The sequence below is a fragment of the Malania oleifera genome, chromosome 6 (assembly GCF_029873635.1).
Source record: "Malania oleifera isolate guangnan ecotype guangnan chromosome 6, ASM2987363v1, whole genome shotgun sequence".
NCBI lineage: Eukaryota > Viridiplantae > Streptophyta > Magnoliopsida > Santalales > Ximeniaceae > Malania > Malania oleifera.
The window spans coordinates 61,935,491-61,959,765 of record NC_080422.1 but is presented as its reverse complement, the minus strand read 5'-3'; the positions used below and the strand labels follow the sequence as shown (position 1 = coordinate 61,959,765).

At 38.3% G+C, this 24,275-nt stretch overlaps 1 protein-coding gene across 1 annotated transcript; it reads right to left on the bottom strand.

Moving 5' to 3' along the window:
- Positions 1–22,514: 22,514 nt before the first annotated feature.
- On the bottom strand, positions 22,515–23,231 carry LOC131158620 (uncharacterized). Its single transcript, XM_058113485.1, has 2 exons — positions 22,785–23,231; positions 22,515–22,721 (listed from the first exon to the last, which is right to left on the bottom strand). The coding sequence occupies exons 1-2, from the start codon at positions 23,229–23,231 to the stop codon at positions 22,515–22,517; spliced, it is 654 nt and encodes a 217-aa protein (XP_057969468.1).
- Positions 23,232–24,275: the final 1,044 nt, after the last annotated feature.

Sequence of the window (24,275 nt, the reverse complement as noted above, 5' to 3'; positions counted from 1 at the left end):
TCAGACCTGAGGATGTTGCGAAGACTACTTTCTGGACTAGATATGGCCACTATGAGTTCTTGGTTATGCCTTTTGGGCTAAAGAATGCTCTGGTAGTGTTCATGGATCTTATGAACAGAGTTTTCCATGAGTACTTGGATCGGTGTGTAGTGGTGTTTATTGATGATATTCTAGTATACTCAAGGAGTTCAGAAGAGCATCAAAGCCATCTGAGGTTAGTATTACAGATTCTACGAGAGAAGAAGATGTATGATAAGCTAAAGAAGTGTGAATTCTAGTTGAATCAGGTTGCATTCTTAGGCTATGTGGTGTCTAAGAACGGTATCTCAGTGGATCCTAGTAAGATCAAAGTTGTGATCAATTGGGTGAGGCTGAAGAATGTACAGGAGGTTTGGAGTTTTCTAGGATTGACGGGTTATTATCCTCAGTTCGTGGAAGGGTTTTCTAAGTTGTCTAGGCCTCTGACACGATTAACCAGGAAGGGGGTAAATTTTAAGTGGACCAGTGATTGTGAGGAGTGCTTCCTGGAGTTGAAGCACTGGCTGGTTATTGCCCCGGTTTTGACCATTCTTTCTGGGGGTGGCAGTTTTGTGATCTATAGAGACACGTCTCTGAAAGGTTTAGGTTGCGTGCTTATGCAGCAGGGTAAGGTAATAGCTTATACTTCTCGGCAATTGAAGGATTATGAGAAGAATTACGTAGGCATGATCGGGAGTTGGTTGTTGTTGTATATGCACTAAAGATCTGGTGACACTATTTGTATGGTGTGCAATGCGAGATTTTCACTTATCAAAAAAACCTTAGGTACTTTTTCAAGAAAAAGGAGTTGAATATGAGGCAGAGACGGTGGCTTGAATTGATTAAATACTATGATTGCACCATCAATTATCACCCGGGGAAAGCTAATGTGGTAGCCAATGCATTGAGCCAGAAGTCGGAAAATGCTGCAATATCTATAGTTGTAGCTCAGCATCACATCAGATGGGATCTGAAGAGCTTGGGTATAAAGTTGGTTTTTGGTGATCATCAGGCTTTCATTGCTAGTTTAGTGGTCCAATTGACTTTGTTCGAGTGTATTAAAGCCGCGCAGGCTGTTGATGCAGAGTTAGCTGAGATTGTGGAGAAAGTGTAGGAGGAGTTGGCTGTGGATTTTAACATCTCTGAGGGAGGTGTGTTGAGGTTTGAGACCAAGTTATGTGTTCTGAATGATGACGAGATCAGAATGATGATTCTGGAGGAAGCGCATTGTTCTTTGTATACGGTACATCCGGGTAGTACAAAGATGTATTGAGATTTGCGAGAGACCTTCTGGTGGAGTAGTATGAAAAGGAAGATTGCTCAGTTCGTGGAGTAGTGTCTAATGTGTCAGCAGGTGAAAGCTGAACAACAGAGGCCCGTAGGGCCACTGCAGCCTTTAACTATTCCGAAATGGAAATGGGAGCATATTTCCATGGATTTTGTAACTGAATTGCCGCCAGCACTTCATAGGCAGAATGCTATCTGGGTGATCGTGGATAAGTTAATGAAATCTGCTCACTTTTTACCGATGAAGGTTAGCTATCCTTTGAGTAGGCTAGTAGATATGTACGTGCATGAGATAGTTAGGATGCATGGGGTACCGGCGTCCATTGTGTCAGATCGAGACCTGAGGTTTACTTCTTGATTCTAGACAAGCTTGCAGGAAGCACTGGGGACGAAGCTTATCTTTAGTACAGTGTTCCACCCCCAGACTGATGGATAGTCAAAGAGGACAATATAGATCTTGGGAGATATGTTGCGGGCTTGTGTGTTAGATTTCGGTGGTAGTTGGTTACAATTTATGCCACTAGTAGAGTTCGCCTATAACAATAGCTTCCAAGCTAGTATTGGGATTGCACCGTTTGAGGCTCTGCATGGTTGGAGGTGTCGATCTCCTTTGTATTAGGATGAGGTTGGTGAATTTCAGGTGTTAGGACCTAAGCTTGTACAGCAGGCATCTGAGAAGGTGGGTTTGATCCAAAATAGGATTAGATCAGCTCAAAGTCAGCAAAAGAGTTATGCGGATGTTCGCCACCGTGAGTTAGAGTTTGAAGTGAGGGGTAAAGTATTTCTGAAGATCGCTCTAATGAAAGGGGTGATGAGATTCGGGAAGAAGGGCAAGCTGAGCCCGAGGTATATCGGACCATTCGAGGTTCTTGAGCGAGTGGGTCCAGTGGCCTATAGGATTGCTCTACCCCCAGCACTCTCGAGGATCTACGATGTGTTTCACGTATCCATGTTAAGAAGGTACGTGCTGGATCCATCGCATGTTATCAGTTATAAGAACTTGGAGATTGGGGATACTTTAGCATATGAGGAAGCACCTATTCAGATTATGGACCGTAAAGTTCAGAAGTTTTGTACCAAGGAAATACCATTAGTAAAGGTATTATGGCGGAATCACGAGGTTGAAGAAGCTTCTTGGGAGCTGGAAGTGGAAATACATCGGAAGTATCCACAGTTGTTCTGAGTATGTGCGCATTTCCTTACTTTGGTTTTGGATATGTGGTTAGTCGTTAGGAGTGTATATTTTGGTGAACTTCTGAGACGGTTTATGTATGTAACCACGGTATTCCTCCACTATAAGTGAGAGTATGTATATATTGTGACGGGGCTGTGGTTTAGTAGTCACCGATTCTCTTTAGAGTTGAGTGTATATATAATTTGTTGTATGTTTGAGTTTGTGAATGAGATATTGCAAATTTAGAGGACGAAATTTTGTTTAAAGGAGGGGAGGTTGTAAGAACCTGAACCGTGATATATAAATTTAACTAACTAAGAGAAGGGAAATTAGGAATTGAGCAGGCTTCATCGACGAAGCCAGAGTTCGTCGACGAAGGCCCCATGTTTCTCGGTGACGAATTTCAGGTGCTCATCGACGAGGAGAAGCCGAGGGGTTTTGGGAAATCGAGAATCTCAGGCTCGTCGACGAGGTCATTGCTTCGTCGACGAGATGTCTATATAGGCTCGTCGACAAGGACGCCATTTGTCAATGAGGATGGTCGAGTCAAAGGTGCTATAAATATCAGTTTTCATTACTTCTCAGCAAAGAAATCTCATTTTCTCTCTCTATCTCTCTCGAAACTCATCCTACATTTTCTCTCTCTCTAGATTTCTGCGCTGTTGGTTGTGGGAATCGTTAATCTAAAGTTACCATGAGGATCGTGGAAGGATTCTCTACAAGTTCTATGGATCATATTTTTGTTTTGGGCATTTTCGAGTTTTTGCTCAAAATCGAGGTAAAGCTCGGTTTTCAATTCTGCTCTAGTAGTTCTATAGAGAACAGTGTTGTGAGTCTTTTCTGTACTGCGACTTGTAGGTTTTGGAACTCGATTTGCTGTTTACAAGCCTTAGAGTTTGGGATTTGTCATTTGGGGGAAAGGTAAGGGGATTTAGTTTATGTCAGTTATTTTTGAAATCGGACTTGGTAGAATTGTGGATCATGATCTTACGTGCGTTTTGGTTCATTTAGGGGAATCTAATGGGTAAAAATTATGGATTTTTCATGTTATAGTTTTGGGAAAAAGGGGGTATTGGGTCGCATCCCTAGTTTTGTTGAAAACCGTATGTATATGGTGATTTATACTGTGTTATAGGGATGGTCGTGCCTTGACTTGTTTAAACTGTATATGTTTGGAAAATCATGATTTTAGATTACCAAATGGGTGTGGTATGTTTGGTTATATGAGCATGCATGATTTTTTTATAAATATGCAATAGGAACTGGGTTCCGACTTGTTCTAAGTACAAAAGAGTGTCTGGCTTTATATCCGAGTGCGTATGAAATTGTTGGCTATGTTTAGCAAGGGTGTCTGGCTCTATATTCGAGGGCTTGAGTCTTACTGGCTAATCATCGAAGGGTGTGAATCCACCTGTTTGTATTGGTACGATGCCATGGGAGCCTAGGGTTCGCCATGTGTTGGGGATGCCATGTATCGCGCTACGGGCCGACGCCAGGTATTGCGAGCCGGCTATGGGCCGAAGGGTGTGAGGACACCGGGTTGATCATGTGTGTGTGTGCATGTATGCACTGTACTAGAACTGTTTTGTGAAAATACTGAAATTATATTTAACTGTGTATGTTGTGTATCGTGATAACACTCAAATGCCACACATCGATATAACCTGTATCTGCCCTTACTGAGAGGTGTCTCATCCTTACTATACGTACATATTTTTTAGGTCCTTCAAGTAATCAGAACTAGCGTCCTTGTGTGGGAGCTTAGTGGTCGGTGTACTACAAATAGTACTTAGGTAAGTACTAGGACTATATCGGGTTGTCTTTTGTGGTTTTGGGTTGACACCCGGGTTTTGTATTGTGTATTATAGAGCTCTAACTCTTTTTGTGTAGACTCTGGTATGGTACAGTATATGTATGTAATGACCTTTTTCCACTGTGTACCTGATTTTATGTGGATGCGTATAGGGTGCCTGGGAGCCCCACGGCTTCGGACCCTCATCCATTGTGCTGTATTGTTGATATTTGAATGATATAGGGATAGGTTAGGTTACTAATTCACCACTGGGTCCCATTTTTGGGTTTAGGGCGTGACAGCTGAATTTGCATCGTCACACTATCATATACTAATATGACATGCTTCCCCCCATGACGAGTTGTGCGGCCCGCAGGCTGGCCTCAGCTTATGACCGGCCGACCATAGCTAAGTCAGAAAATGGTTGTAAGTACGATTGTGCCTACCTGCGGTCACCCAAAATTGCATTGGATGCCCCCCCCCCCAACACTGGCCTCGAGGGAGTATTGTGCCCAGTTCTCCAATCAACTATCCCCTATCACACTTCCATCCTCGTGTGACTGCACCTCCTCCAAATTTAGCTATGGTACTGTGCTCATAATATCACATTTCATATCCATAGAGCTCAAAAATCATATATGACAATTTATGTAATAAAAATTGTATTATATCCCATTTCCTATAAAACGTGCCATTCAATAAAACCCGGCCCCGACCGTTATGTAAAACTTGACCCCCAGCCGTTATGTATAACCCAGCCCCTGTTCGTTATGTAAATTGCGGCCCCCAAACGTTATGAAAATCCCAGCCACCGGCCATTATGTAAATCTCGGCATATAGTTGTTGTATCATACTGTATAGTATCGGTGAAAACATTCTAATCATATATGCCATTTAAACCATTTTTATGCCACACAATTTTCATCTAATAAATCATAATTATATTATTGACTGAAAACATGTCATATCATGCTAAATATCTGCTTTGTTAAAAATATAGGTTTAATTATCTCAACAAATTTTATTTGATTAATATATATATACATACATATATATATATATATAAAGGAAAATGGAGATAATCAACCCTACTCACTTTGATCCTTAATAAAACACACATAACAATTTGAAATCAATAATTTCAATCAGTCAAAATGTTCAGAAAATCTAGTACTTCAATCCAGTAATCTCATATTCAAATTTAATCGATTGGTTTCAAAAATAATATTTATAAACCGAACCGTAAGCTCGAAAACCTCAGTTTGAACGGTTGGATTAGAAAGTAAAAGTTGTAATCATATGTACATAAACATATACTGCATTTTAATCGGTCCATAATTCAAAAACAATTGGCATAATATAACCCTCCCTACCTGTTGCTGAAGAAAATGGCTAAACCTTCAAAACTAGGAAAATCTAATTGCATGAATCCACCGAAGATCGACGAACTATGTGCCGGGAGAAGGGAGAGAGGATTAATTAGCACTAGCAGAGAGTTCCCGAGCTAGAGAGAGAAAAAGAACCAAAACCCTAATTTTTAGAGAGAGAGAGAGAGAGAGAGAGAGCAAATGTAAATTATGAAATAAAAAGTGTAACTTAGCCCTTAAGTAAACAGACCCGTAGGAAAACCATCGCCGATTTTTCTGGGCTTGACAAAACTGGCGACGGTTTGGCCTTAAACCTGCTCTCGGTTGTGAAATTAGGAATAGCTTCCCAAGAGGGGGGGTGAATTGGCTTTCAAAATTTTCTTTTAACTTCTTTAAACACTTAACCAATTCTTTAACTTGTTTTTTTAATTTCATCAATCACATAAGAACTTAGTTCTTTTATCCAATCAATAACACAATTAAACAACCAATCAATTAAACACAATCTTCAAACCAAACAATCAATTTATTTGCCAAGTACAAGTTAAACATCAAAGAACCAAACCAAGATATAAACTATTTAGCACTTTGGTAATATAAGATCTTGAGATTGTTTGTTTGTTTATATAAGTCCCGTGATTATGAATTTGAAAACTTTGTGAAGAATGTAATTTAATATTCAACAATCCTTTCACAAACACAATAAAGCTTTTGTAGTCAGCCCTAGATATAAATTTTAATCAAGCCCTGTATATATGGATTTTCTTAATATGATGTTTAATACAACATTCAATCACTCTTTCCAAATATTCAAAACTCAAATAAACTTTCAGTTAATTTATCTTTGAGTGTTTAACCAAGAAACATACTCCCGTATGGTTTCCGTAAAATATGGTTTCACCAACGTACTCCCTTTTGGTTTCCGCAACCCAAATCAAAATTAATCTTTAAGTTTGCTTGATTTCCAAATATGCGTAGTATATTTGATTTTCAATTTAAATCATCCACACAATTTAAATATGTACTGAAAATAAAGAATAGGGAAAGAGAGAGTGAGACGGAGATTTTTACGAGGTTTGGCTTATACCCAGCCTACGTCCTTGCCTTTGGCAAACCACCAAAGGATTACTAAACTTGTTCAATTGACGGGTGGAACAAACCTTTACAATACTCCTTGGTTAAGGCTAGAGCCCGCCTTCTCCAAACGATATCCCCTTGTCCGGTCACCCCTTACATAGGCTAGAGCCCGCCTATCTAAGCAATATCCCCTTGCTTAGCCAACAATCCAAACAACCCTTGGAATCATCAATCCATAATAAACAGATCAAATATTTGTGTACAAATAATTTGCTCCTAAAAGAGTTGATTAGTACAACAATTCAGAACTATATACTTCAAAGTAAATAACAATATGAATATTCAAATTGAAGCTCAAGGAAGTATATCACCAATTTAATTCTTTCAATGAATGAAATATTTTAGAATTGTAGCACAAACTTGGTGAGTAAAATCAACAAGAACTCAGTAAGCTTCGTGCAAGTTGAGATCAAGAGAGAGCCTTGAAAATTGGAGAGCAATTTGAGAGAGATTTTGAATTTTTGCTAAATTTGAATTCTTGATCTATGATTCAATAATATTTGAGGCTTATTTATAGACTTTAAAAGGTGATTAAATTGGTCCCCAAATGTTTTGAAATATCCCCCAAGTTTCCATAAATTTCGAGCCATAAATAACCCCATTTAAAAATTTTATCGTTATGAGAAAGAAATCAAAACAGCCGCGTGGCAGTCGCCTACCCATTCCTCCAGGTGCCTGCCATGAAATTATTTAAAGAAACAGTAGGGGCAGTAGCTTGTCAATCGCCTGCCAGAACTAAGGCAGTCGCCTGTCATGTTCACGCAGGCGCCTGTCTTGTTTAGGCAGTCGCCTGGCATGCACACATGCTGCTGTCAGCTTCGAGTACACTCCTATTTTTTAGTCATGCTTTTTCTGTATAACTCCAAATTTGATGATCTTAGTGTCAAATGAAAGCTAGGATAACATCCTACAACTTTCATGTTGAACACTTTTTAAAATAAATAGTTTTTGATAGATAAAAATACATATCAATGCACATGTATAAAAATTAACAGCATTTTGAAAATCCACTTTTTGATGCTTTTCATTCCAAAAATGATTCTAACCTTTTTGAAATAATTTTTGACCTTATAAAAATATTTTCCAAGTATGGTTAAAGGTATCTAGGTCCAATAAATTAACCTAAGAGTTTCATGTATCCATATTGAAATTATTTGAAGTACGTACATGAAATTTCCTATAAACTCCTTCAAATTTCCAATTCTTGAATTCCATGAGGTCTTTACGCTTGCTTCATATTTCTTTGAGCTTTCATAAAGTTCTCATTAATCCTCATGCTCTCATGATCTTCAAGCTTTATCTTTAAATTCATTTTTGAATCCATGCTTCAAGCTTGATATAAATCATCATTCTTTGAAATATAAGCTTTCCTGAATTCTTTAACCTTGCATTCATCATTGAGTCTTGAAAATACATCACTTAAACAAAGCATGTTAAGTTTTACTTGTTTGTTAGCATCAAAACAAGATGGTATTGTTTACCTTCAGGAAAACTATCGACAGTTTTTCTAATCCTCAAAAAATCGTCGCCGATTTTCTCCTGGCCAAACCAATTTCCTCTTTTTCCTTTTCCTTTCTTTTTTCTTTTATTTATTTCTTTATTTTCTTGGTTCGGGTTACTATAGAGCAAACTAAAGGGAAGCAAACTTTTATTTTGTTCGACTATATGCATAAAATAAGGGGGAGCTTAAAAAACATTGCTTGTTTGTTTTGCATTTGATGAGAAGGTCCTTCCTTTTGCATTCCTTGGTGATTTTCATTCCTGCCTTCTAGACTCTTCTGTACATATCATATTTTCTACAGAGCGCATCTAGATTCATAAGAGCACTCTGGTAAGTTTACCAAGGGAAGTGTTTTCAAGTCTTTTTCCACTCATTCGCAATTCTCAAAGGACTTCTTCTCCAAGTGGATCAGGCAAGCTATTGAGATAAGCTTGCTTGAGGTTGATGTCATTTGGTCCGCATAGGGTGTAATACCTTTCAGAGATAAGATTATAATGCATATCTTGTAGAAACACCAATGGTTTGCCATCATAAAAAAAAAAAAAAAAGGGGCTACATGATCCTAATTATCGTATTTTGATGATTACAACCCATTAGTGGTTCGAAGTTAACTAATCTTTGCATATCAAGCTATAATAGGTAAAAATGGCAAAATCATGAAGATACAGGTTAAAATGGAAAGATCAAGAGGACACTCACATAGGCAAAGATCAAGTGGACACTCACATGGAAGATCTCAAGCACATTCGATGGATCAAGTGTAAAATTATATGTAATGGGGAGTGATTGAGGTAGAATTATTGTTACTCTTGTAGTACTGTTTCACGCAAGCGTATTGAGCAAGCGTTGAGCAGTTTGCATATGCATACTAGTCCATAGTGTACATAGGATATCAATCATTCATTCAAATGAAAAATAAGTTTTTCATTGTTTTATACTTAAGATTTTTCAAAGATAAAACCATGACTTATATGATACTGTCATATACTCAACTTTGTTTATTATGGGACAAGGGTTAGGTGGTCTAAGTGTTGTACACTTTAATATACTTGGTCTCGGTTTGGTTAAGACTATTTTTATGTACCTAAAATACAAGAAAATCAAGGTTTTGAAGAAACAGGGAAAACTGTTGCCGGTTTTCCATAGGTACATCGACAGTTTTAGGTAGAAGCATAATAGGAATTTGGCCTAAAGCAAACCGTCCATGGTTTTAGGGAAATCGTCGGTAGTTTAGAGAAAACCATCCATTATTTTGTGATTCCGTTGACAGTTTGTGTTGGGATTTACAACCCGACAGCTATAAACGACTAGTTTTCATAATTTAAATTTATTTTTTATGCCCAATGGCCATAAAATGGCTAGAACTCAATTTTTCTTACAAATATACAAGGTTTCTAACTTGTTCTAGTATTAGTCCAAGTACTTCACAATTAGTGAATATTATTTACAAACACTTTGCATCTTAGTTCATCTTTTTAGTGCTCACTATCTCTCTTGCTCTATATACTTGTATGTGATTCATTACTTGAGAGATTAGTGTGAGGATTTCTTTGTGTTGTAATTAGCTCATTCAAGGAACATCATCTATTCAACAACACATTCATATCTTCTTCAACTTGTAAAAGGTTCTTGGTGAACTTAACTTAAAGGGTTCTTGGTGAACCTTGCTTGAAAGCTCTTTGTAAGCAAGACGGGAAGTTGTGATATGTGGCTCATATTGTGAGTGGAAGGCATGAACAAAGAGAAAACATGGTGAAAATAGTATGCTAGATTTTTATAAGGAAACCATCAATGGTTTCCCTATAACCGTCAACAATTTGGTCCAGAATTCAAAGGGGTCTTGCTCTCGGTATTAAACCCTCAACGATATGCCTACAAACCGTCGACGGTTTCGCTCGAAAACCTAGCGCATATTTTCAAATTTGAATAAGGACGTTAGTTTGGTTGCGGTTTGGAGGGAAAGCCTCTGGGAAACTTTTATATATATGTTTCATATGATGTATTTGTAAGAGAGTTCGTGTCTTTGACACAAGATAGTAAGATATCATTGCTGATTGCTCTCATGGATTTAGGCATTGCAGAACCATGTAATTCTTTGTGCCTTTGTTATTGCTTTTATATAATCTACATGATTGTGTTGTTTCTGTATTATTCACCGTTGAGTGTTGTGTTGTATGATCATATTATTCCACTATGCATTTGATTTTCACAACAAATTGGTATTAAAGTGTTGTTGTAATTACCTCTAGAACTTCTTTTGCCAAGTTCAATGTTGTCAAGTTCGATGGAATCAAAAACTTCAGTTTATGGCAGAGAAGGGTGAAAAATCTGTTAGTGCAGAAAGGTATGGCGAAGGCCTTAAACGGAGTTCAACCGAAAGGCATAGATGATACAAATTGGAAAGAATTGGAACAAAGTTTGAGGCTACTATCAGGTTGGCCGATGATGTGTTGTAACACATCGTGGAAGAGGATTCTCCCGCAGTTGTTTGGCAGAAACTTGAAAGCCGATATATGTCTAAATCTCTTACAAATAAATTATTTCCTAAAAAAAAGTTATATTAGCTTAAGATGATGGAAGGTTCGGATTTGAACCAACACATTAATACATTTAATCAAATCATAAGTGATTTAATGCGGGTTGATATGAAATTCGAGGAAGATGACAAAGCGCTGATGCTATTGAATTCCCTACCTGCATCTCACACATATAAAAACTTGGTTACGACTATAACATGGGGCAAAGAAACCCTGAATTTTGAAGAGGTAAATAGTACATTGCTGGGTAAAGAAAGATGGCTAGTGAAGAAATTTCACATGGTGAAGGGCTAGTGGTTAAGGGTAACCAAGAGCGTGGGAGAAGCAAGTCCCGGAGTGGATCTCAGTTGCTATAACGACCTAAAATTTCATACCATTTTTTTTCCCAAAAATAAACTACAAAATAATATACTCTAATACTGCTAATAATATCTGCTATAACATCTTAGGCCCCAAGTGAGTACTAAGGAAACCTAGTTATATTACATACCTATGTAGCGAAAAAACATAAAAATGTCCATCCATATAAACAATACCATAATTCAATGTTTCCAAACCATACATACATATTTACACATCACCCCAGTATCATCTACTCAAAAATACAATCCCCTGAATACACTTACCCTATAAACAGGGCAGTACAAAGGATCTCCCTATCTTCGAGCTTGATCTACTTGTCTAGCTGGATCACCTAAAAAATGTTAAATCACTGGGATGAGACAACGTTAAGTAAGAGGAAATATGTTATTACTAGTGCGTGGCGACTGAGTTCCGTAAATACTATGTTGACAATATTTGAAACTATAAAAGTTGATAATTTAGTATACAGTATAATTTACATCTATCATAGTTTAAAGTATAACTGTAATATCTGAGTTTTCTACATTTTCATACTTCTAGTATCATACTATAACTGTTGATGTTCTGTAAATTTTTTTACATATACATAGCTGAGTTGTTTACCCTAGAAAACTGTATGTCATGATTTAAACCCTCATGATAGGGTTGTGCAGCCCGTAGGAGAGACTTAATCCTGGTTGGCCTACCAAGTAAGTCAACTACAACTCTACCAATCCTCAACCCAACAAAACTACAACCTCCCCTAGGAATGGAATTGGTAACTACCTCGTCAAATCGGCCACCTCAACCCAGTCTTCTAGGGAGTACGCAATCCCTCTAGGTACGGTTGACGGAAACCATCCACACACTATCTAAGATTTGTGGTTGCACTCTGATCTATACTAGTAATGGTACCATTCTCTGCTAACTGAACATAACTTGATTCATCAGGGTCTGATACTGTATATACTATTTCCATAGATATCCTATTGTTTTCATTATGTTTCCAAAATAAGCATAACACTATAAATCTGATATGAAAATACTATAATATCTTACTAAAATTACTGTAATATCTGAGTCTATAACTATAATATATGACTGTAATAACTGTAATATCTGACTTTAATATTTGCAATATCAAACTGTAATATCTGACCATCATATCTGACTGAATAATCTGTAATGTCTGAGTGTTATGATTTTGGAAAGCATGACACTCTATAAATACTATAAAATACTTGTGTGTATAATATTTGTAAAATATATGTCTGGTAAATATTTGTTTGTAAAATATATCTATCTTTATATATACAATGTAAATCATGATATTCAAAAAAATCATATAAATTTTGTACTTAACAAATATCTACTCAAGCCACACAATTAATAACATTCATGTTCTAAAATCTATAAAACTGTATAATTTATACCCTATACCTTAATAAACAAATACTACAATTTACTGATAATATTTCTGAATTTACTAGCATAGCATATATCCATTACCTAACTGGCTAGGAGGCTCACCTCCAACTTTATCCTCACGCTCACGGCATACTATCCCCAAAATCTTGAAATAATTCATATATACGTATTTCTAATAAATCAACTATATTTCTCCGAACCTACATACTCATAATTTTCTGAACTATAATTTACCTGAGCTCCTAGAAATATTCACTGGGTTCTCAACCCATGTTTGCAAGGTCCCAAAAACACCCTAGTCCTGAAATCATAACATCCTAATTTATTCCACAAAACATCAGCATATTTCCATATAACACAAAATATAAACTCAGGTAAGCCTAGTAATACTGAAAATACGCCAATAATCTACTTGCCCTAGTTTTGGGATGCTGCCCAAGTTGGCCAAACCAACAATTTGTTCCGGTAGACTTGTAGAGAATCTCCCCAGGATCAACGTGGTGGCTTCTGATCATCAAAACAGGGCGTATGTAGAGATAAGGAGAGAGAACTGAGTTAGAGAGAGAAATAAAAAAGAGAAATGAATTTCTCTCACTGAAACCTGATTTTCTACTATTTATAGACCTTTTTCCATGCGGCCTCGTCAACGAGCCACGTCACCTCGTCGATGAGTTCAAGAAGGAAGTTCATCAATAAGCATCTAACCCTCGTCGACGAGTTTCAGGCCCTGAAAATATCCCCTCGGTAAACTCGCATCGACGAGACACGCGTCCACGTTGATGAGCACAAAAAGACTATTCGTCGATGAATACGAAGCCTTCGTCGATGAGGCCCTATAGCGTCCCCCTTTAAAATTATTTTTCCCTCTCTTTTCTTTATTATTTAATTTCCATAATTATCCAGGTTACTACATTCTCCCCTCCTTATAAAATTTTGTCCTCGAAATTTACTATCTATATTGAACACCATCCTTTGAGGAAAATAGGCTACTTATTTTATTACTTACCCTCACATATAATGGAGCAGTATCATGGTTACAACTACGACTTTGAGCTGCACTGATTCTATCTTAAATAAGCTTGACTTTATCGTACGCCTGCTGCACCAACTCTGGTCCCAATACTCACCTTTCTCCTACTTCATCCCAGTATAATGGAGAATGAAACCTCCCACCATATAAAGTCTCATATGGTGTCATCCCAATGCTGGCTTGATAGTGATTATTATATGCGAACTCAACCAGCAGCAGATACTAGGTGCAGCAACCCCCAAAATCTAGCACACAAGCTCGCTGCATATCCTTAGGTATCTAAATCGCCTCTCGGTATGCCCATCAGTCTGAGGATGAAAAGCTGTGTTGAATGCTAGCTGTGACCCCATGGTCTCCAAAAAGCTCTTCCAAAATTGTGTTATAAATCGGGGGTCACGGTCTGAGACTATGGATACTCGCACTCCATGGGAGCGAACTATCTCCTGAATGTACAACTCTGCTAGCGTGTCCATAGTATAGTTGACTTTAATAGGAATAAAGTGAGCGGTCCTTGTCAATCGATCTATGACCACCCAAATAGAGTTTTTTCCCTGTCGTGCTGGTGGTAGCCCTGTCACAAACTCCATGGAGACATGATCCCATTTCCACTCAAGAATGTAGAATTGCTACAACTTCCCTGCGGGTCTTTGGTGCTCAGCCTTTATTTGCTGGCACGTCGAGCACTTCTTTACGAATTCAGCAATCTCCTTCTTCACATCGTTCCACCAAAAGGATTCTTGTAGAACCTGATACATTTTTGTACTACCTAGACACACGGTATGCAGAGATATGTGTGCCTCTTTTAAGATAATCCTCCTGATCACAGCATCTACAGGAACACATAATCTGGTATGGAACCGTAGGGCTCTTTTATCTAATATACTGAACTCCTCCTCCTGCTCGTCTTGCACTTTCTCTATCAACTTTGCTAACTCTAATCAGTTCTCTAGGCAGTTTTAATCCCTTCTTGCAATGTAGGCTTTAACACCAGGTCGGCAATAAATGTTTGGTGATCACCCTCTATCATCTCCACACTTCCTCTCCAAATCCATTTGAATAGAGCGCTGATCCTCCACTACTGACACCACTGCTCCTGCTTTTTTCCTACTCAATGCATCAGCCACCACATTTACTTTCCCTAGATGGTAGCTAATAGTACAATCATAGTCCTTGATGAGCTCCAACCATCTTCTCTGCTGCATATTCAAATCTTTTTCGGTGAAGAAATACTTTAAGTTTTTATGATCAGTGAAAATCTAGCATTTCCCTCCATAAAGATAGTGCCTCCAGATCTTCAGTGCATACACTACTGCGGCTAACTCTAGGTCGTGCACAAGGTAATTCATTTCATATTCTTTAAGCTATATAAATGCGTAGGCAATGACTTTTCCATGTTGCATTAACACACGTCCAAGTCCCTTTAAAGATGCATCACTGTATATCACAAATTCGTCCTCCCCTAATGGAATAGCTAGTACCGGTGCTGAAACCAACCGCTGCTTTAACTCCTGGAAGCTCTTCTCACAATCATCGGTCCAATCAAACTTCACATTTTTCCTCGTGAGTCATGTTAGTGGATCCGATAATATGCAGATACCATCTACGAGGCGTCTATAGTAGCCTGCCAAACCTAGAAAACTCCTAACCTCCTGGACATTTCCTGGCCTCACCCAACTCACTGCTACCTCTATCTTACTCGGGTCAACCAATATACCATCCTTAGAGATCACATGCCTGAGGAAAGTAACATGCCTTAACCAGAATTCACATTTCTTGAATTTTGCATACAACTTTCTTTTTCTCAATATCTGCAACACCAGCCTCAGATGATGCTCGTGCGTCTCCAAACTCCTCGAGTAAACCAGTATACCATCAATGAATACCACAAAAAACTGGTCCAAGTACTGATGGAACACCCGATTCATTAAATCCATAAATACTACTGGTGCATTAGTTAACCCAAACGACATAACCAAAAATTCATAACGCCTATATCTGGTTCGGAATGCTGTTTTCGAAATGTCCTCTGCTCTAACTTTTACCTGATGATAAGCCGACCACAGATCAATTTTAGAGTAGACCCGGGTCCCTGGAGCTGATCAAATAAGTCATCAATCCAGGGATGAGGATATTTATTCTTGACAATTAATTTATTCATCTCCCTATAATCTATACACATCCTCATAGTCTCATCATTCTTTTTCCCGAACAAGACTGGGGGTCCCCACGGTGACACATTGAGCTTGATAAATCCTTTATCCAGCAACTTTTGCAACTAATCTTTCAATTCCTTCAATTCGAATGGAGCCATATGGTATGGTGCTTTAGATACTAGTACCGACCTTAGTAGTAGATCCACGGTAAATTCAATCTCTCGGTCTAGTGGTAAGCCATGCACATCTTCTAGAAAAATATTTGGAAATTCTCTAACTACTGAAATATCAACCTATTTTAGTTCTTCTTTTGGCAATTCCTTTATGTAAGAAGAGTTTGGAAATTCTCCAAACTCTATTCCTATATTTTGGTATTGTTTTCCACTACACTCTAGAGTCTATAGAACCTAGCAACCTAGGCTCTGATACCAAACTGTAACGACCTAAAATTTCATACCATTTTTTTTCCTCAAAAATAAACTTCAAAATAATATACTTTGATACTCCTGATAATATCTGCTATAACAACCCAGGCCCCAAGTGAGCACTGAGGAAACCTGATTATATTACATACCTATGTAGCGGAAAAATATAAAACTGTCCATCCATATAAGCAATACCATAATTCAATGTTTCCAAACCATACATACATATTTACACGTCACCCCAATATCATCTACCCAAAAATACAATCCGCTGAATACACTTACCCTACAAACAAGGCAGTACAAAAGATCTCTCTATCTGCGAGCCTGATCTGCTCGCCTAGCTAGATCACCTGAAAAATGTTAAAACACTGAAACAACGCTTAGTAAAAGGAAATATGCTATTACTCGTGTGTGGCGACTAAGTTCCGTAAATACTATATTGACAATATCTGAAACTGTAAAAGCTGATAACTTAGTATACAGTATAATTTGCATCTATCATAGTTTAAAGTATAATTGTAATATTTGAGTTTTCTGCATTTTCATACTTCTAGTATCGTACTATAGCTGTTGATGTTTTGTAAATCTATTTACAAATACATAGCTGAGGTGTTTACCCTATAAAAATGTACGTCATGATTTAATCCCTCATGACATGGTTGTGTGGCCCGTAGGCGGGACTTAATCCTAGTTGGCCTACCAGGTAAGTCAACTGTAACTCTACCAATGCTCATCATGGCAAAACTACAACCTCTCCTAGGCACGAAACTGGTAACTACCTCGTTAAACCGGCCACCTCAAACCAGTCTTCTGGGGAGTCTGCAATCCCTTCAGGCACGATTGATGGAAACCATCCACACACTATCTAAGATTTGTGTTTGCACTTTAATCTATACTAGCAACGGTACCATTCTCTACTAACTGAACATAACTTGATTCATCATGGTCTGATACTGTATATACTATTTCTATAGATATCCTAATGTTTTCATCACGTTTCCAAAATAACCATAACACTATAAATTTGATCTGAAAATACTATAATATCTGACTAAAATAACTGTAATATCTGACTGTAATAACTGTAATATATGACTTTAATATCTGTAATATCTGACTGAATAATCTGTAATGTCTCAGTGTTATGATTTTGAAAAGCATGACATTCTGCAAATACTATAAAATACTTGTCTATATAATATTTTGTAAAATATCTGTTTGGTAATATCTATTTGTAAAATATATCTGTCTATGTATATATATACACTATAAATCTAGATATTCTGAAAAATTATATAAATCCTGTACTTAAAAAATATCTACTCAGGCCACACAATTAATAACACTCACGTTCTAAAATCTGTAAAATTGTATAATTTATACCCTATACCTTAATAAACAAATACTATAATTTACTGATAATATTTCTAAATTTACTAGCATAGCATATTTCCATGACCTAACTAGCTGGGAGGCTCACCTCCAACTTTATCCTCACGCTCACGGCGTACTACCCCAAATCCAAAATCCTGAAATAATACATATATACATATTTTCAATAAATCAACTATATTTCTTCGAACCTATATACTCATAATTTTGTGAAATATAATTTACTTGAGCTCCTAGAAATATTCCCTGGGTCCTCAACCCATGTCTGCAGGGTCCCAAAAATACTCTAGTTCTGAAATCATAACATCCTAATTTATTCCACAAAAAATCAATATATTTCCATATAACACAAAATCTAAACTCAGGTAAGCCTAGTAATACTAAAAATACCCCAATAATCTACTTACCCTGGTTTTGGGATGGTGCCCAACTTAGCCAAACCAACAATTTGTTCCAGCAGACTTGTAGAGAATCTCTCTTGGATCAACGTGGCGGCTTCTAATCGTCGAAACGGGGCGTGAATCATAGAGAGAAGGAGAGAGAACCAAGTTAGAGAGTGAAAGAAAAGAGAGAAATTAATTTCTCTCGCTGAAACAAGATTTTCTACTATTGATAGACCTTTTGCCACACGGCCTCGTCAATGAGCCACATCACTTCGTCAATGAGTTCAAGAAGGAAGTTCGTCGATGAGCACCTAACCCACGTCGACGAGTTTCAAGCCCAAAAAATAGCCCTTTGGTAAACTCTCGTCGATGAGACATGCGTCCACGTTGATGAGCCCAAGAAGACTGTTCATCGATGAACGTCGAGCCTTCGTCAACGAGCCCTTGCTGCGTTCCCCTTTAAAATTCTTTTTCCCTCTATTTTCTTTATTATTTAATTCCAATATTATCCTGGTTACTACATTCTCACCTCCTTATAAAATTTCATCCTCGAAATTTACTATCTATATTGAACACCATCCTTTGAGGAAAATAGGCTACTTATTTTATTACTTACCCTCACTTATGGTGGAGGAATATCGTGGTTACAACTACAATTCTGGGAGATTACAAATATACTCATACAAGAAAATTCTCTCAAAACCAAAACACTACCAATCCTATAATCTAAAATACAACTATATATTCATCACTCTGTACTGAATAAAATAAAATTATTGTTATCTGAATAACACTAACTATTACTATATCCCATTAAACAGGTGTGGGTATTCCTGTCTGATCTCTTCCTCAAGCTCCCATGAAGCTTCTTCTATGGCATGATTCCTCCACAAGACTTTTACTAACTAAATTTTCTTAGTACGCAATTCATGTTCCTTTCTATCTAAGATCTGCTCCGGTGCTTCCTCATATGCCAATGAATCTCTAAACTCTAACTCTGCATAGCTGATCACGTGGGAAGGGTCTGGGATGTATTTACTCAACATGGAAACATGAAATACCTAGTTAATTTTAAATAGGACTGGTGGTAGAGCTAGCTTGTAAGAAACTAACCCCACTCTCTCAAGTATCTCAAATGGGCCAATGTACTTACGGCTCAACTTACCCTTCGTTCCAAATCTCATAACTCCTCTCAGTGGAGCTACCTTCAAAAATACTAGATCACCCACGTCAAATTCTAACTCCCGGCAGCGAGTATCCGCATAACTTTTTTGCCGACTCTGAGCTGCATTGATTCTATCTTTAATAAGCCTGTTGCACCAACTCTGGTCCCAATACTTGCCTTTCTCCTACTTCATCTCAATATAATGGAGAACGGCACCTCCTACCATATAAAGCCTCATACGGTGCCTTCTCAATGCTGGCCTAATAGCTATTATTATATGTGAACTCAACCAGCCGTAGATACTAGGTGCAGCAACCCCCAAAATCTAGCACACAAGCTCGCTGCATATCCTTAGGTATCTGAATCATCCTCTCAGTTTGCCCATCAGTCAGAGGATGAAAAGTTGTACTGAATGCTAACTGTGACCCCATGGCCTCCTAAAAACTCTTCCAAAATCGTGACGTAAATCGGGGGTCACGGACTGAGACTATGGATACCGGCACTCCATGGGAGCGAACTATCTCCTGAATGTACAACTCTGCTAGCCTGTCCATAGTATAGTTGACTTTGATAGGGATAAAGTGAGTGGTCTTCGTTAATCGATCTATGACCACCCAAATAGCGTTTTGTCCCTGTCGCGTTGGTGGTAGCCTTGTGACAAACTCCATGGAGACGTTATCCCATTTCAACTCAGGAATGTAGAGTTGCTGCAACTTCCCTGCGGGTCTTTGGTGCTCAGCCTTTATCTGCTAGCACGTTAAGCACTGCTTTATGAATTCAGCAATCTCCTTCTTCATATCACTCCACTAGAAGGATTCTCGTAGGACCCAATACATTTTTGCACTACCTGGACGCACAGTATATAGAGATCTTTGTGCCTCCTCTAAGATAATCCTCTTGATCACAACATCTGCAGGAACACATAATCTGGTATGGAATCTTAGAGCTTCATCATTTGATATGCTGAACTCCTCCTTCTGTCCGTCTTGCACTTTCTCTATCAACTTTTCTAACTTTGGATCAGTTTCTCTGGGCATTTTTAATCTTTTATTGTAATGTAGGTTGTAACACCAGGTTGACAATAAATGTCTAATGATCAGCCTCTATCAGCTCCACACCTAACCTCTCCAAATCCATCTAAATATAGCACTCAACCTCCACTACTGACACCACTGCTCATGTCATTTTTCTGCTCAATGCATCATTCACCACATTTGCTTTCCTTGGATGGTAGCTGATAGTACAATCACAACCCTTGATGAACTTCAACCATCTTCTCTGCCGCATATTCAAATCTTTCTGGGTGAAGAAATACTTTAAGCTTTTATGATTAGTGAAAATCTCGCATTTCCCTCCATAAAGATAGTGCCTCCAGATCTTCAGTGCATACACCACTGCAGCAAACTCTAGGTCATGCACATGATAATTCTTTTCATATTCTTTAAGCCGTCCAGATGCATAGGTGATGACTCTTCCATGCTGCATTAACACTTATCCAAGTCCCTTTAAAGATGCATCACTGTATATCAAAAATTCATCCTCCCCTAATGGAATAGCTAGTACTAGTGCTAAAACCAACCGCCGCTACTCCTAGAAGCTCTTCTCACAATCATCGGTCCAATCAAACTTCACATTTTTCTTCTTGAGTTGTGTTAGTGGACCCGATAATCTGGAGAAACCATCTACGAAGAGTCGGTAGTAGCCTGCCAAACCCAAAAACTCCTGACCTTTTGGACATTTCTTGGCCTCACCCAACTCACCACTACCTTTATCTTACTCAGGTCAACCAATATACTATCCTTAAATATCACATGCCCGAGGAAAGTAACATGCCTTGACCAGAATTCAAATTTCTTGAATTTTGTGTACAACTTTCTTTCTCTCAATATCTGCAACACTGGCCTTAGATGATGCTTGTGCTCCTCCAAACTCCTCGAGTAGAACAGTATATCATCAATGAATACCACAACAAATTGGTCCAAGTACTGATGGAACACCTGATTTATTAAATCCATAAATACTACTAGTGCATTAGTTAACCCAAACGATATAACCAAAAATTTATAATACCCATATCTGGTTTGAAATGTTGTTTTTGAAATTTCCTTTGCTCTAACTTGTACCTGATGATAACCCGACCACAGATCAATTTTAGAGTAGACCCGGGTCCCTTGGAGCTGATCAAATAAGTCATCAATCCTGGGAAGAAGATATTTATTCTTGACTGTTAATTCGTTTATCTCCCTATAATCTATACACATCCTTATAGTCCCATATTTCTTTTTCACAAATAGGAAAGGGGTCCCCCACGGCGACACACTGGGTCTGATAAATCCTTTATCCAGCAACTCCTGCAACTGATCTTTTAATTCCTTTAATTCAGCTAGAGCCATAGGGTATTATGATTTAGATACCGGTGTCGACCCTGGTAGTAGATCCATGGTAAATTCAATCTCCCGATCTGGTGGTAAGCCAGACAATTCTTTTGGAAAAACATCTAAAAATTCCCTGACTACTAAAATATCAACCTGTTTTAGTTCTTCTTTTGGCAATTCCTTTATGTAGGCAACATACCCCTAGCAACCACCCAATAGCAGTCTCCTCACCTGAATAGCTGACACAAGCTATGGCGAGGCAGGCTTACGTGAACCCAAAAATTTATATTCTTGCTCACACGGGGGTCTAAAAATCACTTATTTTTTATGGTAATCTATGCTGGCGTGATTAACTGTCAGCTAATCCATACCTAGTATTACATCAAACCCCTGCATATCTAGTTCCATGAGATCAACTGGTATTACTTTCTCCTAAATGCTCACTAGAAAGTTCTGAAGTACCTTCCTACACCTCACCATAGATCCCGTCAGCACGATTACAGACAACTCAACATCTAATAATTGTGCCTCTACCCCAATTACTTTAACACACCCCACTGATACAAAGGAATGGGTGACACCTATATCAAATAAAACAACAACTTTATATGGTAAAGTAGTAAGTATACCTATAACAACATCTACAACAGCCTCGGCATCTCCCGGTGTCAAAGCATAAACCCTCGTCAATGCTATGTTCCTCTGCTGGCCTCCACGGGATGCCTGGTAACCACCCCGAAATGGTCTGGGAGCTGGTGCATAGTTCGAAGGTCCCCAACAAGATCGAGTCATATGGTCAAGTGTCCCACATCAGTAACAAACATTCTCACCAAACCGGCACTCGCCCGAATATCTCCTACCAGACCTGGGGTAGGTGGGATAAGTCTACCAACTCCGATACCCATTGTATCCTATCATCTGCCTCTAACCCTTACCAACTCTGCCTCCTCTCCATGGACCCCAACTAGGTCTGGTTTGAAAACTCGGGGGCGTGGGCCTCTTCCTCTAACTCGGTACTCCTATATCTGCCTGCTTGCTCTCCTCTGCTACCATGGTCCTATCTACTAACTTCAAGAAGTCCTGTATCTTAAGAATTGCCACTTGTTTATAACCATCCCACCTCAAATTCCTCTCGAACATCTTGGCCTTCTTAGCTTCATCTGCGACAATATAAGGGTAGAAGCGCGACAACTCAATGAATTTTGCCGCATACTGCTAGACTGTCATTAATCCCTAAGACAAGCTAAAAAAATTCTATACTTTAGCCTCTCTGACCAAGGCAGGATAGTATATGTCAAAGAATATATCCCTGAATCGGGCCCAGGTCATCGACATTAGAATGGATCTCTGCTCCTCTAGTAATATTGTGGTCATCCACCATCTTTTGGCCTCCCTTGTCATCTTATACGTGGCGTAAAGAACCCTTTGCTCATCGGTACAGTGAAGAACCGTCAAAATCTTCTCTATCTCCTGCATCCAGTTCTCAGAAAATGTAGGGTCAGCCGCTCTTGAAAATGCTGGTGGGTTCATCTTTGTAAATTTTTCTATTGTGCATCCCTGAGCTATAGATGGACCTCCTTGTTCCTTGGAACTCTGGGAAATCTCAGTCATGACCTGCTGAGCCACATTGCGTAACATAGCATCTGAATCCCCGCCTCCTCCACCAGAAGACCCTGCTTCGTTGTCACCACTAGCGCAGGCGTTACTACCTCTTGGGTCCATCCTACAATATTACCAAATTATTCTAAGAATGCAAACCATACAATGCTATACTAACTAAAATACCCCTTACCTCCTATCACTAATTAAAGGTCTGACCCTACCATATGGAAATAGAATTCGATAATAATTTACTATGGCTTTCTAGAAATAGTCACCCCAGAAAAATCACAGAAACCACCCCAAAATTCTGCCTCCAGACCGCACAACAGAACCCTAAATTCTCATCGTAATTCCCCAATATTAATTAACTAATACTATGTTCTATCTTTCTCCAAACTCTATTCCTATATTCTGGTATTGTTTTCCACTGCACTCTAGAGTCTACAGAACCTAACAACCTAGGCTCTGATACCAAACTGTAATGACCTAAAATTTCATACTATTTTTTTTCCTCAAAAATAAACTACAAAATAATATACTCTCATACTTCTGATAATATCTACTCTAACATCTCAGGCCCCAAGTGAGCACTGAGGAAACCTGATTATATTACATACCTATGTAGTGAAAAATTATAAAATTGTCCATCCATTTAAACAATACCATAATTCAATGTTTCCAAACCATACATACATATTTACATGTCACCCCAATATCATCTATTCAAAAATACAATCCGCTGAATACACTTACTCTATAAATAGGGCAATACAAAAGATCTCTCTATCTGCGAGCCAAATCTGCTTGCCTAGCTGGATCACCTGAAAAATGTTAAATCACTAGGATGAGACAACGCTCTCTAAGAGAAAATATGCTATTACTAGTGTGTGGCGACTGAGTTCTGTAAATACTATACTGACAATATCTAAAACTGTAAAAGCTGATAATTTAGTATACAGTATAATTTGCATCTATCATAGTTTAAAGTATAACTGTAATATTTGAGTTTTCTACTTTTTCATACTTCTACTATCATACTATAGCTGCTAATGTTCTGTAAATTTGTTTACATACACATAGCTGAGGTGTTTACCCTAAAAAAATGTACGTCATGATTTAACCCCTCGTGATAGGGTTATGTGGCCCGTAGGCGGGACTTAATCT